This window comes from Meriones unguiculatus, chromosome 1 (assembly GCF_030254825.1).
Source record: "Meriones unguiculatus strain TT.TT164.6M chromosome 1, Bangor_MerUng_6.1, whole genome shotgun sequence".
In the NCBI taxonomy this organism is placed as follows: Eukaryota; Metazoa; Chordata; class Mammalia; order Rodentia; family Muridae; genus Meriones; species Meriones unguiculatus.
The window spans coordinates 4,499,716-4,515,316 of NC_083349.1; the positions used below are offsets into that span (position 1 = coordinate 4,499,716).

A 15,601-nucleotide genomic window follows, 5' to 3' on the forward strand; every position below is an offset into this window, starting at 1 on the left:
ATAACAAGACCTAGTCTCAAAGTGGAGGAGGGCTCACCCCTTTAATCCCAGCAAAGGCAGACGGATCTCTGGGAGTTCAAGGCCAGCCTCATCTGTCCTCATATAGTGAGTTCCAAGACAACTATAGCAACATAGTGAGACCCAGTCTCGAAACAAAGCAAAGCAAAACAAAAAACAGTAAAGAGGCTTTACTCTTAACCAAGTTCTTCTGGGAAAGAGGATCATCATTTTATCAGCCTCATTTGCAAAATGTGGTTAGGGACTCTTCTAGGCCCTGGGGGACTGAGGGCCAGCAAAACTGCCATACAGTCTCAGGATAATGGCCTTCTCCTCTCCCGCCTCTCCATCTCCCCCTTCTTCCTCCTTCTCTTTATGCTTTTTGTTCCCCTCTTCCCTTTTTAATTTTTTTTTTTTGAGGATCAGTGTTTTATGTGCTTTATGTGCACTGTGTGCATGCAGTGCCAGCAGAACCCAGAAGAGGGCGCCAGATTTGCTGGACTTGGAGTTACAGATGATTGTAAGCCACTATGTGGGTGCTTGGAAATGAACTCAGATCCTTTGCAGGGGCAGTGAGTGTGCTGAGGCACAAAGCAAGCTAGCTTGAACTTCCCGTATAGCTGAGTCTGGAGGTGACAGGTGCCCACCTGCATCCTGGGAGTAGGGAGAGTCATCCAGTGAGTTCCACAAGTGCTCTACAGTGAAGCCGCATCCCTTTCTTACTTTGTTTTGAGACAGGGCGTCACTGTGTAACCTAGGTTATCCCGTGGAGGATCCCATCTCTTATCCACACCTGAGGACTACACTTTTGGATGCCAACTCAGAGTCAGAATTCATGCCAGCATGAGAGGCCATTTATTGTTCAGAGCCTGGGCTCCCATGTTTAGGGGGAGCCCCTCCATTGCTTCCTCCCCCCATTGCCCCTGTGGACCCCTCAAGTGGCAGGTGGCTGAGCTGGTCGTGAAGGGAGCACATCTTCAAATGCATATAGTCCAAAGTGGCCACCTTCTCCCTGCAATGACAGCCAGCCAGGCATAAGCACAGGGGAGACCCAGCTGGGGCTAGAGTGGGTGAGGGGCAGGAGGAGGAGCCAGGCCCCATCCAGAGATCTCACCCTCCTCCCATGCCCTCCGCCTCCTCCGTCCTCACTCCGGCTTCATCTTGTCCGTCAGCAGTAGGTTCTTGGCCCGAAGGGCTTCGTCTTGGGCCAGCCGAAGGGTGGAGCTCAGGGCCTCTGCCCTGACGTGTTTGGCCAAGGCCTGGCGCTCCAGCTCCTGGGGAGAGGAGTGTAGTAGGCGCCGCTGGGCTTACTGGACTGGGCTGGGGGTGGAGGGGGGACCTGGGTCGCGGAGGGCAAGGGGCAGGGTCCCACACACCACCCAAACTAACCCATCAGGCTGGCCTTGAGTTTGGGAACTATCCTGGGTATCCCACAATTCACTGGTCTCCCCAATTGCATCTGGCAAGAAGCCTGTGAATGTTCCTGGTGCACTGGCCTGTGTCCCGGCAAGCTGAGTCCCATTTGAAGCACTCACTATCCCCTAATGCCTTTGTCCTATTCTGTGTGTACCCCTGCATCTTGTGGTGGCTTTCTCATCCCCCTAATTCTCAAGACCCTACATCTGTGATGCCAGCCTCTGTCACAGAGTGGTCCCTAGTGTTACAGGTGTTCTCTGTCCTACAATTCACCAGGCCTCCTGGGGCTGCAGCTCACTACCATTCAAATCCCCTCATTCTAAGGCCAAATCTTATCATGCACTAACCTCCATATCCCACAATGCACTAAGCCATCAGCTCCCATCTATGCCTACTACTGCTCACTATAATTTACATCCCAGCATCCTGCAGGCCAATCTCACACATGGCTCTCTATGTCCAACAATGCATCAGGCCTCAAGTCCCAACAACTGTAGAGCTGTGGCTTGTGACAGTGGGTCCCCAGTCTGGCATCAAGGGTCCCTCTGAGTCCAACAACCTTCCTGAGGGGCTACAGAAAATCAGGCCCATGTCCATGAGCTATAGAGAAGAATCTGCCCATGATATCCAAGCCCCAGTGTCTTATTGTGCTTTGGGCCAGAGCCTGTCACCGCAGGTTGCAGGGTGACTGGGCTGTAATTCAGCAATCACCAATTCTTCGTCCTGCCTGCACAGAGGCAAGCCCTGCTGCTCCACACAGGCCTCCCCTTCCTGCCACAAGCCAGCAGGACTCCCTAGCCGGGGCTCCCCACACCCTGCCAAACCCAAAAGTAACGTGGGTCATGGCAGCCCATGGTGCCTGGTACCAGAATCTTCTTGTGTAGCCTCTGGCAGCTGGGGCAGGCAGGAGCCAGGCCTTTCTGCTTCACCTCGTCCACCAGCGGTGTCAGCGCGCGTTCCAGCAGCTGCTGCAGGGACTCCGTGGACAGCTGCTGCCCCTGGCTGTAAGGAGTGGTGGCCAGATGGATGAGGCCCTGGGTCAGGCTCCATCTGGCCATTTCTTATTTTTTGTTGAGACAGGGTTTCTCTGTGTAGCCCTGGCTGTCCTGGAACTCACTCTGTAGACCAGTCTGACCTGGAACTCACAGAGATCCACCTGCTTCTGCCTCCAGACTGCTGGGGTTAAAGGCATGAACAAACCACCATAGCTGGCCCTGTTTCTTTAGGCTCCTCAGAAAACCATACTACCAGACATTCTAGGCAGTGTACAAATTAAACTTGATCCTGTGTTGTAACTGGAAACCCACTTCTTGCTCTTTCCACACATATCAAGTTCTCTTCTTGTGTGTGCATGTGTGGGGGTCAAAGGTTGATGAATGTCTCCAAGTTACGTTTATTTAATTTTTAAGATTTATTATCTATAGTGTTCTGCCTGCATGTGTGCCTGTACGCCAGATGAGGGCACCTGCTCTCACTATAGACGGTTGTGATTCACCATGTGTTTCCTGGGAATTGGACTCAGGAGCTCTGGAAGAACAGCCAGCGCTCTTCACCTCTGAGCCACCTCTCTATCCCTATTTTACTTTATTTTAATGGACACACATGTGTGTGCATGTGTGGGTGTGTGCACCTGCCTATGCCAGTGGAGCTGAATTCCTCAAGTGTTCTGTGGACTCTTAACCACTGAACCAACTGTCCAGCCCCCTGCTTTTTTCTTTTTCTTTTCTTTTTTTTCTTTTGTGAGACAGGGTTTCCCTGTGTAGCTGTGGCTGTCCTGACTGGCTGTGTAGAGGAGGCTGGCCTCAAACTCACAGAAACTCGCCTGCCTCTGCCTCTGAGTACTGGATTCCAGGCCTGCGCTACTGCACCCAGCCCCTTGTTTTCTTCTTGTATGTGTCTGATGGAATGCCACCTGTGCGCAGACAGGTGCCTGTGGACACCAAAGGACGGCGTCACAGCCCCTGGGCCCCGAGGTGCCGGATGTTTGAGCCACCATTTGGGAGCTGAGAATGGAGACTGCGTCCTCTAGAAGGACAGCCAGTGCTCTTGACTGGGAGCCGTCTCTCCAGCCCCCCCCCCCCGCCACATTATTTCAACTAATTATTGTATGAGTGTGTATGTGTGAGAGAATGTGGGTGAGCAAGTGTGGGGTTAGAGGACAGCCATTGAGAGTAAGTCTCTCCTCTCACAGTAAGACACAGAGGTTGTCAGGACAGACATTACCCACTGAGCCACCTTTTGACCCTACTTCTTTTCTTCTTGCTTCCTTTTTTTTTTTTTTTTTCTTTTCTTTTTAAACAGTCTATCTACGTAACCCTGGCTGGCCTGGAATTTGCTATGTAGACCAGGCTGGCCTCAAATGCACAGCAATAAACCTGCATCTGCCTCCAGTGCTGGGACTAAAGGCATGCACAATCATGTCAGGCCCTACCTGCTCTTTTTCTTTTTTAAGATTTATTTGCTTATATATATGGTTGTTTTGTCTGCATACCAGAAGAGGGGAAGAGGGCACCAGAGCCCATGGGACTACAGTTATAGATGGTTGCAAGCCAAAAAGTGGGTGCTGGGAACTGAACTCAGGACCTCTTGGAAAAGCAGCCAGTGCTCTTAACTACTCTCTAGCTCTCCACCTTATTTTCAAAGACAGGGCCTCTGGACCTGGAGTTCCTAGATTCAGGCAGACTGGTGGGGACAGGGATCCTCCTGTCAGCTTGTAAGGCAAACACTTTCCTCACTGAGCTATCCCTCTGTGCCCCTGGCATCATGTGGTGGAGAACCCACCCTCATGGCAGCCCAACCTTCCTACAGTGTGCTGGAAATGCGTCAAGTCTCAGTCTTTGCTTTCCACAAGAAGCCAACTCTTACTACGTGGAAAGGATAGAAAAGTTGTTCCCACCATGCAACAGGACTCTCTGTGACCCACAGAAACACATCTCTCGTAATGACAATATCCTGTGGCCCACAATGCAGGGCTGCCCCTTCCCATACCTGGCGCAGCGGGCGCAGGGGCCTTGGGCGGAGCGCTCCAAGTTCAAGACATGGTCGGGCCCCCTTCGGGGGCTCTGAAGCTGCCGGCCCAGCTCCTCCAGAATCGGTTTCACTGGGCCCAGCGCCTCCAATTCAGTCCTCAGCGAAGCCACAGACACTGCTGACCTCTCCACCCTGAGATGGGAGAGCGACCAGTGGGGGTAACTTGCAACCTCCAATATGAGCCCAGCACCCGGAGTCCACCTTTCAACACAATGCATCTGCCTGTCCTCTGCTGAGATGTCTCTGTCCAGCTACACTGGAGGGAAGCCAGGGCTTCCACTAGGCAAACATGCTTATTCCTTACTGGTGGGTCCCAAGCAGGGAGCCCTACCTCCAAGCCACACTCTCAAGAGCAGGGTTATTTTAGTTTTGTTGTTGTTTTTGAGACAGGGTTTCTCTGTGTAGCCCTGGCTGTCCTGGAATCACTTTGTGGACCAAGCTGGCCTCGAACACACAGAGATCCACCTGCCTCTGCCTCCTGAGTGCTGGAATTACAGGTGTGCGCCACCACCCCCGGTTTAGCAGGGTTATTTGAGACATGCGCTCTACCACTGAGCCACACCTCCAACCCCTCGAAGGAGATTCTAGGCAAGTGGAGGTCACTTAGCCCCAACAAACTGGTCAATCTTTTTCCCTCAAGGATCCACCCTCGGATCGGTTCCACTTTCCATGGACCCCATGTCCCCTCCAACACCCGCTGAGCCTTACATCGTGCACAGCTCATCTGCCCGTCCTCGAAGCTCCTGCAAGCCCCGGGCCGACTGTGCTTGTTCGCGCTGTGCCCGCTCCCACTGGCCCAGGAAGCCATCCAGCCGGCCTCCCAGGCCTCCGAGCAAACGCAGAGCCTCCTGCACCGCCCCCTCCTCCTGATGCCACCGGGCTGCCAGGGAGGACACCTCCCTCCTGCGAGAAGCAGAGGGAAGAAAGGGTTGGGTATAGATTTGACCATGCATGTCACTGTCGACCTCGCCCCAGATAGATCACCAAATTCTTTTCCCCTTTCTTTCTTTTCTGTTTTTTTTTAAGACGGGGTCTGTAGCCGGATGGTGGTGGCACACGCCTTTAAACCCAGCACTTGGGAGGCAGAGGCAGGCGATCTCTGAGTTCAAGGTTAGCCTGGTCTGCAAAGCGAGTTCCAGGACAGCCAGGGCTACAAAGAGAAACAAACAAAGGAGATAGAGTCTATGTAGCCCTCGTTGTACTGGACCCCTCTCTGTAGACCGGGCTGGCATCAAACTTAGATGTCCTCCAACCTCTGCCCCGCAGGGCACCACCATATGCTCCGCCCTTTTCCCTTTCCGGTGTGTGCTAGGTTAGTTAGCCCTGTACCACTGACGTAACCACCCAAATCCTCACCCAGGCTCTGCTTCTGCCCCCACCCTCCCACACCCCCACATACATCAAACTCCCAAGTCTGGGGTCCACTCTGCCCCGCCCACCCCACCTCTAACAAACCCACCCACACAGCCTCCAAGCTTGGTTCCACCTGGGGCCTGGTCCACCCACCTCCTGCAGCCCCTGCCCACCTCAGCTCCTCCAGGCCGGTGGACACCTTCTGCAACTCCTGCTCGCTCAACGAGAGTCCTTCCCCTGTGCGGAGCGCTAAGCCCCAGGCACTGGAGGCCAGGCCCCTCGGCCGCGGGGGTTCCTCGGGGCTACCGGGGGGCCCAGAGCAGCCCTGAAGGGGAGCGGCAGGGCCCAGGCCATGCCGGGAAAGGCCGGCCTCCAGCTTTTGCTCCAGTTCCTGCAGCTCGGCCTCCTGCCTCCGAGGCGTCTCATCCTGCAGTTGCTGCTGGAGGTATCTTAGCTTCTCCTGGGCAAGGGAGGACAAAGATTCAGGGTATCCAGCCCCTTGCCACCCGCAGCTAACAGCACCCCAGGGGTCCCGGGACTGCAAAGGAGTGTGGAAAGAGGACAGTGGGAACCCCCGCTTGTCATTAGGAGGAGAGAGAACGTTTACTCTAAAGCCCGCTCTGGCTGCAGCCAGCCTTCCACCCCCTTCTCCTGCCTTGCCTGCCAAAAATCAGCCCCTGCCTCTTAGGGACCACCACAAGTTTTCTTGGCCTTTCGTTATCAAGTGAGCTGGCAGGTCTTCATCCTAGACCTGGCCCACCCAGGCATTTTAGGCTACACCGTTACACAACTAAGCTTCCTCAGGCTGCACCCTGGTAAGCACACCTTTCCCCCCCCGCCAGCTCTTCCCGTGGGTCCCTCCAGCCCTCTGACGGTCCAAGCACCACAGTCAGGTCCTACACCCTCAGCTCACTGGAGGCTTCACACCCTGCCCTCGCCAGCTCCTCCAAACCCCATCTTTAGACTCCACCCAAACGCCTCACGCACAGCCTCATACCTCCAGCAAGGCCGAGTTCTGCTTCAGGACATTGGTTTTGATCTCAGCGTCTTCCACTGACCGGGTCACTTTGCGGCAGTTCTCCTGGGTCAGAACATCAGGGCGGGGGCCCTGCCTTCCCATTCCGGTTCTGCCCCCACCTTCAGCCCCGTTTTTTGCATAGCACCTGCCCCATGTAGGACGCACCTCCTTCCCAGCCAGGCTTCCTTCCTAGCATCCCCACCCTGTGCTACCCCCTTCAACCAGCCCACTTCTCCTGGGCTCCTTTTGCTTTACATTTTAAAATTTAAAAGATTAAAAAAAAAAATCTTATGATGAGCCTGGTGGTGGGTGGAGGCGGTGATGGTGGCCCATGCCTTTAATCCCAGCACTTGGGAGGCAGAGGCAGGCAGATCTCTGAGGTCGAGGCCAGCCTGGCTTACAGAGTGAGTTCCAGGACAGCCAGGACTACACTGAGAAACCCTGTCTTGAAAAACATTTTTTCTTCTTATACATATAAGTATTTTGTTGTGTGTATGTATGTAGATAAATATGTGTACAGCAATGCAAGCAGTGCCCATGAAAGCCACAAAAGGGACGTTTTTGGTAGCCGTGAGAGGGTCTTACGTACCCTGGCCTCATTACATACCCCACTCATTGTGTAGCTGAAAAGAGTCTTGAACGGTTAAGTGCTGAGGTCACAGGTGTGTGCTACCACACCCAGCCCAATCCCTTAAGAGGACTGAATCTGGGACTTCATGCTAGGATGAGCGGGTAACTGCCCTCGTGGTCGTGGTCCCTCCTCGAGACTCCTCCCCACCCATCCCTCCACAGCGGCTCACCTTCAGCTGGCTGCAGTATCCCTCCAACTCTTCAGCCTCCTGCCGCCTTCTCTCCAGATTCTCGCTCAGCACAGAGCACTCGCTCTTGACCGTGGAAGGGAGGCGGGATTACACAGGGGCAGGGGGAAAGCTTACACAGGGAGCAGGGTCTTAGCCTCCTGAGGGCTGGGCATGTACAATGGAGAAAGGTGGCTACAGGCCAGGAACTTAGTTCTGGAGGAAGAGGCCACGACAGGGGCATAGGGCTCTCCTCAAGTGTCATACCTGTAATGTCTGAACGTGCTGATTAACTCGAGTGGTCTTTTCCTTCAAGCTGGTAATGGAGTCTTTGGCACGTACCAATCCACTGTTGACCCCACTCTGGTTAAGAATGAGAGGCTTGTATAGTTCAACACCAAGAAAATTCTAGAACTAACAGGCTGTATTTTTCAGCCTGGTTTTGCTCTGGATGGGTATGTGGCTTTCGGTAAAGGGTGGATTTAGTTTTCTTGTTTGGTAAAGTTAGAAATAAACTAATACTCTTTTCAGTGTGCTGGGAAAAGAGGTGGGCAAATACCTAGAATTCCCCAACTGGAGGTGAGGGTGTGGCTCAGTGGCACAGCCTCTGCCTAGAATCCCCACATGAGGGGCTGGAGTGTAGCTCAGTGGTAGAGTACTTGCTGGCATGCAAAAGATCCTGGGTTCCAGCCACAAATGTGTATCCATAAAAACCCTCCTCTTTTCTTCTGGAGCATAAAATTGACAATCATCTTGGATCATCAGATAGAAACCATGAGATCTGTCTCGAGATGTAGTTCTGGCTGGACTCGAATTCACAGAGGTAGCCTGCCTTTGCCTCCGGAGTGCTAGGATTAAAGCCATCACCTCTGGCTTACCCTGCTCAATTCTCGGTTGAGACAGCAGCTTGTGCCCTGTGCAAACTGTTCTTTTCTGTCCTTTTTGCTACAGCAGTCAAACTTGTTATGCAACAACTGCCATTTACATTCTTAGCTCTCAGTTAGCTAGAGTTCCTGTGCAGCTGGCTGAGAGCACGTGGCCAGGCTTGCCAATGTGGATGAGTGAGCACAGTGAGGACATGGAGTGATGTACTGGAAGGGCAGGCCTGGCCTCTACCACCTTCCTTTCTCAGCTTCAGCTTGCTTTCCTTGTCCTCCTTGTCTCTGATTTTTATTTTTACTTTGTTTTTTTTTCTCTTTTTTATTGTATTTTTCTAAAGGAACCTGACTCTATAGCCTAGGCTATGTACTCATTAAATAGCCCAAATTGACCTTACAATAGAATTCACAGAGATCCACCTGCCTCCGCCTCCCAGCTGCTGGGATTAAAGGTGCGCACCACCATGCCAGGCCCCTGACTCAGCTTCTTGTGTATTAGGATTACTGGCAGGAGCCTTGGCACCCAGCTCTCTTTTTGAGTCTTAGCCCAGCAGTGGTGGTATGCACCTTTAAATCCAGCGCTTGGGAGGCAGAGGGTAGGTAGGTGGATCTCTGAGTTCGAGCCAGAGTGGTCTACAGAGTAAGTTCTGGGACATCTAGGGCTACATAACTGTCCTGTCTTGAAAAACCAAAACCAATACAAAAAATTATGATAATTAAAAACAAGTTTCCTTGACTGTAAAATGAAGAAAGTACATTTCTAAAATGTAGAAAGTTCATTTCTACCTTTCTTGTGATTGCTATGAAGATATAAATATTGTAATTAAGGTTCTATCAGTGGGGCTAGAGGGATAGCTCAGAGGTTAAGACCATTGGGTGCTCTTCCAGAGGTCCTGAGTTCAATTCCCAGCAACCCCTTGGTAGCTACAACCATCTATAATGAGATCTGGTGCCCTCTTCTGGCATGCAGGTGTACATGCAGGCACAACACTGTATACATAATAAGGAAATAAATAAATATTAAAAAAAAGAAAATAAAAATAATATCAGCAAAATGGTAGAGGATGAATTCTAAAATTCCTCACTATAATAAAAAGAATGAAATAAACCAGAAATAGGTGGAGTCACTCTCTGACACTCTGGAAATTCAGGATGCAATGGGCCAGGTATGGTGGCACACTCCAGTTCTCTTAGCACCTGAGGTAGGTGATGCTCTGAGGATTGCTGGCGGCCATGTCATGAGCATCTATGTATGGAGAAGCCCATATGGCCAGGAGCCTAGAGGCCAGAAAGGAGTTGAGGCACCCACATGGGCAATGTCTTGGTAGGGCATCTTCCAACCCTAGTCAAGCCATCAAAGAATAGAGCTGTGGCCAAACTGTTGACCTCACACTGATCCTGTCCTACGAATACGGCTCTGAGCACAATATTGGCCTCATCTCAGCAGAGGCCGACCATCCCCACTGAAAAGGTGACTACACCCTGTGTCCCTGGAGGTAACATCTACAGCAACGAGATCCCAGCAGGCGACTTGAGGACATGCCGACCAATTCTCATCCCATCACAGGACTATGGCCTCAGACACAGACACAGAATTAACCTATCCTGACCTCTTCACAGGACCATAGCTCTGACAGAAGGGTTGACTGGTCTCTTATCCCAGCCATGTGCCCGAACCTTCCATATTAACCAATCAAAGATGGGCTGTCTTAAGTATTAGGACTTGAGATTGATACTCCAACCAAGGACCATGTGTCAAGATAACCTAGAACCCCTGCACAGATGTAGCTCATGGCAGCTCAGTATCCAAGTGGGTTCCCTAGTCAGGGAGACATGAACTCAGTGGCTGGCTCTTTGATCACCTCCCCCTGAGGGGGGAGCAGCTTTACTTGGCCACAGAGGAAGACTTATCAGTGGACTTAGAGAGGGGCATCAGAGGAGATGAGGGAGGAAGGGTGGAATTGGGAGGGAATGATGGAGAGGACTACAGCTAGGATACAAAGTGAATAAACTGAAATTAATAGAAAAAATAAAAATAATAAAGTAGCAGGACTCGTTTCAAAGCATTAGATAACTAATATACAAAATGTCTTTCTGAACCAAAGACTCAGTGGGCTACCTAGGGGGAAATGTTTTGGGGGACATAGAGTATTTATTCATCCTGGATCAGCTCATTTCACTTCCTGTGTGATCTCAGGGAGGTCATATTAGCCATACCAAAGTATCCCTACCTGTGCAATATATGTATGACTAATGGCCATCATCACAGGATGACTAGTCTAAATAGCGTGGGTCAATGCTTGGGAGGGGTATTCTGGATCTTTGGAGGAGAGAGAGGATGAGAAGCGGCAAGCCAAGGGCTTACAGACAGGTGAGGGAGCCTGTCTAAATAGCGTGGGTCAATGCTTGGGAAGGGTATTCTGGATCTTTGGAGGAGAGAGAGGATGAGAAGCGGGCATGCCAAGGGCTTACAGACAGGTGAGGGAGCTGTCTTGGGACATGTTCTGTGCAACTCCTGGCATCATGATTCCCTGCCTGGAGCCTGCCTCAGTTTCCCTTCCCATAAGATGGGGAATAAGGAGAGATTGCCATGATACAGGGTGATTAATGTCTAGATTGGTAAAGTTAACGAGCAATGTCAGCATGGCGGTGGAGGCAGAAGGATCAGGAGTCCAAAGAGACAGGGAAAGTAGGACAGGACTGTCTTCCTGGATACTGAAGCCAACCTGGGATGCATGAGGCCCTGTCTGAAAAACAATTCAAGGGGCCAAAATACAAAGTTGGGAATGGTGGCACAAGCCTGTCGACCCAGTACTTAGGAAGCTGAGGAAAGGGGTCATGTGAATTCCAGGCCAGACTGGGCTATAAAGATTTCTACCCCCAAATCAAATGATGAAGATGGCATAATGTGTCCATGGGGGACTGAGGAGCCACCACAGAATGGGGAATGAGTGTCAGTGTGTCCTTAGAAGGGGAGTCACTGCTGGTCACTGCTGTCATTCACCTGCTGACTACCCAAAAGCACCACTGCCTCCTGACAGCACCTCTGCCTGCTGGGAAGCTGTGACTGGACGCTGACAGTGACCTGCCATCCAGCACTAGCCTTACCTCCTCTGGCCTCCCTGCCTTCTCTCTCCCCTGCACATACCAGCCTCCTGCTCTAGAGGAGTCTCAGGGAAGAAAGAAGTTTTCTTTGGCATCCAACTCAGCAGCTTTCTAATTTAGCCTCTAGTTCTTTTTTTTTTTTTTAAGATTTTATTTATTTATTATTTATACAGTATTCAGCCTTTATGTGTGCCTGTATGCCAGAAGAGGGCCCTGGATCTCATTATAGATGGTGGTGAGCTGGGAATTGAACTCAGGACCTTTGGAAGCACAGCCAATGTTCCTATTGTTTGAGCCATTTCTCCAGCCCATAGCCTCTGGTTCTTATAAGCACTCCACAGCCTTGTGATCTTAGGAAGGACTCTGCCTTCTATTCCTCCATTATTTCCTTCATCTTTAAACTGGATCATTATACAAACTCCCTTATAGATGCTCTAAAAAGAGGAAGTGACATCACAGGATATGGCACACAACAAGATAACAGTAAATGGGAAGAGAGCCAATCTACCAAGTAGCTTCTCCCTCTCCACTGAATCCACAATGGCTCCTTATGGCCCTTGAGACCCTACCTATGTTTTTCAGCCTGTGTGGGCAGTGTCCTGCTCTCTATCCAGCCCATATCTCCCATATGCTACAGTCCTGTCCTTTCCCAGACTCTTTTCAGCCCCTGTCTCTTTGCACATGCTTGTCTTTGGTGGCCGCAATGCTTTTCTGCATGGAAAATTCCTTCTTTCAGCTTCAAGGTCCACCCTGTGTGTTCTCTTTTCTGTGCAGCTACTTTGACGACTCTTCCTCAGGGAGTCCAGTGTCCTGTACTATCCCAGCCAGTGTAGCTTAGCACGTGTCCTCTGCCATGACTCTTTAAGCTGCTTCTGCTACTTCCAAGCAGTAAGACCTTGCTTATGCTACTTAACCTCTCTGGGCCTCCGTATCTTCACTAACAGAGAAATGAGGTCAAATACTGACAGAAAAAAACTACTACTGGTTATTTGGGGCTGTTGGCTGGCTGCCACACAAAGGCTTGGACATGAGTGAGGGGACTTCCTTCTCTGGAGATGGGTCCAGTTCTGTCTTGGATTCTGCTATTCTTACTCCTTATGACATTATTGGAGTGATATATACATATTCCTCACAGTGGGGACATGTCCTCTACCCTCTGAGACTCACAGAGCATGATTAAATTTCTATCAGATTCTACCTTAGGTTGGTTGGTTTGTTTTAAGGCAAGGTCTGTGTAGCCTAGGCTGGCCTCCAAGTCACAGAGATCAGCCTGCTTTTGCCTCCTAAGTGCTGAGATCAAAACATGAGACACCATGCCTGGCATTTATATTTTTTTTTTCTACATTTATTTGGTTCTCTCTGCTGTGTGGGTTTCTGGATTGATCTCAGGCTGTCAGGCTTGGAAGCACCCACTGAGACATCACACAGATCCTCAGTGTTTAATATCTCAGATAATGACATCATCTTGTCCTGGTTGCTGTCATATGATGAACTCCCAATCTCCCAGGTCAGACTGTGCCCCAAACCCAGGCAAGACAGGCTAAGGCTTTTGGACCCTAGATAGATCAGGACTATGGCCCTATTCACTAAGGCAGAAACAATAGAAAACAGTTCTGGGGTGATGAGATGGCTTATTGGGTAAAGATGACCTGACCTGAGTCTGATCCCCAGACCCATTCAATGAACGGAAGCTTCTAAGTTGTCCTCTGATCTCTTCATGTGTACTGTAGCACACACTCATGCCCCCACAGACATAATGACTGTAATAATAATAATAAAAAGAATAGAGGCGGGGCTGGAGTGATGGCTCAGAGGTTAAGAGCACCGACTGCTCTTCCAAAGGTCCTGAGTTCAATTCCCAGCAACCACATGGTGGCTCACAACCATCCATAATGAGATCTGGTGCCCTCTGCTGTCATGCAGGTGTACATGCAGGCAGAACTCTGCATACATAAAAAAAAAAAAAAAAAAAAAAAGAATAGAGGCTGGAGAAGAAGCTTAGCATTAAGAGCATTGGCTGTTTCTGCAGAGGACCTAGGTTCCATTCCCAGAATCCACATAGCAGCTCAAAATCATCTGGAACTCCAGTTTCAGGGGCATCTGACACCCTCTTCTGGCCTCCTTGGGCAGCAGACACGTACAAGCAGGCAGAACACTCATAAAATAAACATAAATATTTTAAATCCCAGCACAGGCCGGGCACTGGTGGCACACGCCTTTAATCCCAGTACTTAGGAGGCAGGGGGAGGTAGGTCTCTGAGTTCGAGGCCAGCCTGGTCTACAGAACAAATTGTAGGACAGCAGGTGCTGCACAGAGAAACCCTGTCTCAAAAAACAAGAGAGGGGGCAGGGTGAGTCAGGCAAGCTGGCTCAGCAGGCAAAGGGTAAAGGCAATTGCTACCAAGCCTGAGGACCTGAGTTCTGTCCTTGGGTTCCACATCATGGAAAGAGAGAAGGCCCCACCTCAAGCTATCTCTTACATCCACAAGTACACTGGGGGACATGCCCCTCCCCAGCCACCCTATAACTCAGTGTATTCTTTCTGTTGCTTAGGATGATACCCAGGGCCTTGCTTGCACTTGCTGGCCAAGTACTCCACCACTGAGCTGTACCCCTATCCCCAGGACTCTTCCGGATGCCATCACTGGGGCCCATCTTCTGGTCCCAGTGACTAGAACGTCTCATTCTAAACTAGCCCAGCCCCCTCCTTCGAACTACCACCTCCATTGAGTAGACTCTGGCCCTCCCCATAGCAGCTACTCACCAGAAGCTCTGTGATGTCAGGATCCTCTGGGGCCCAGGGTGTTGTAGGGGAAGCAGGGGGTCCTGGCAGTGCCAGTGGACCACTGTCCTCTGTGGTTGAATCTGTGCCCGACGAGTCGGGCTCCATGGCAGCCAGGTTGAGTAAGGACACGTTGGTGCAGGCTGAGGACCGCTTGAGGTTCAGGCACCAGTGCATCGGCTCGTGGGACATCCGGGGTTCCACCCTGCAGGTGACCCAGGAGATGGTGGGGAGGGCGGGCCTTCTGTCCTCTGGCCTCAGCACCTGGCCTCTGATGCCGCTGACCTTCCTTCACCTACCATTTCCCTGCCCTTCTGGTTCCTGCTCCGCCCCCACTGCCTGCTCTCTTCCCATTGCTTCCCTCTTCTCCGAAATCTCCCTTCCACATACTGCCTTTGTACCGCCCTCTTCCTCACCCCTCCTTGCCCTCCAGCACCCATGCTTTCCTATAGGCAGTGCTGGGCACTAGGTTTGTCACCAACAGGGCGCAGGAAACCCACCCGTGGAAGGACACGGCCTTCTTCTTCTTCGTTATCCCCTTGGCAGGGCTGGTCACCCCCCCGGGAGCCTCAGGGACCAGCTGGGCGCGGCTTTCGACACCCGCAGGTGGGTCCCCCGCTTCGTGGATCTCTTTGGATTGCCAGATTGTCTTCACCACCACGCTTGCCATGGCGCGGGGGGCCTGCTCCCAGGGGGAGACTCACCATCTACTCTGCCTGCCCCCCCTGGCGCTCAGGCTCCCCTAGCTCCTGGCCTGGGTCACAAAGGGCCCAACCACTGGGTCACAGAGAGGGGCATGGGGGAGAAGAGGTGCTGGCTCAGGATGCCCCCTGGAGACCTCAGTGGACTCTTCTGCCCTGGGTTCTGGTTGTACAGCTCCCTCATTCCGGTTCAGAGCACATGGGTGGCCTGGTCCCTAACCCTGCAGTCAGCTCTGGGATCCAGTCCCAGGTCATCTATCTTGCTTCATGCTTTGCCTGGGATCTGAGAGGCATTACAGAATCATTTCCAAGCCCTTCCCTGGAGTTAGTGTTCTGTGGGGATCTGGTAGGCAGAGTTGAGAAGAAAGACACTCAAACAAAAGATCCCAGCATTGGAAGTGCCACAGGGAGAGTGAGAGAAACATGGCATATGCCACAACTTCTCAACACGTACTTTGGGATTTAGGCTTCCTACTGTGTGTGAATTTTGCCTGTTAAAAAAAGAATCTAAAGCCAGACAAGGT

The 15,601-nt window shown here is 51.5% G+C and overlaps 1 protein-coding gene across 3 annotated transcripts; it reads right to left on the reverse strand.

The window, feature by feature from the left end:
• Positions 1 to 840: 840 nt before the first annotated feature.
• Tsks (testis specific serine kinase substrate) lies at positions 841 to 15,046 on the reverse strand. 3 transcript variants are annotated; one of them, XM_021633819.2, is made up of 11 exons: positions 14,877 to 15,046; positions 14,359 to 14,581; positions 7,879 to 7,974; positions 7,615 to 7,698; positions 6,794 to 6,877; positions 5,970 to 6,256; positions 5,152 to 5,346; positions 4,402 to 4,575; positions 2,280 to 2,415; positions 1,147 to 1,271; positions 841 to 1,009 (listed from the first exon to the last, which is right to left on the reverse strand). In XM_021633819.2, the coding sequence occupies exons 1-11, from the start codon at positions 15,044 to 15,046 to the stop codon at positions 853 to 855; spliced, it is 1,731 nt and encodes a 576-aa protein (XP_021489494.2). In that variant the 3' UTR covers positions 841 to 852. The 3 variants fall into 3 exon arrangements, with proteins under 3 accessions (XP_021489494.2, XP_021489493.1, XP_060244373.1); XM_021633818.2 differs by having other exon boundaries at positions 6,794 to 6,904; XM_060388390.1 differs by having other exon boundaries at positions 932 to 1,009; positions 1,147 to 1,317.
• Positions 15,047 to 15,601: the final 555 nt, after the last annotated feature.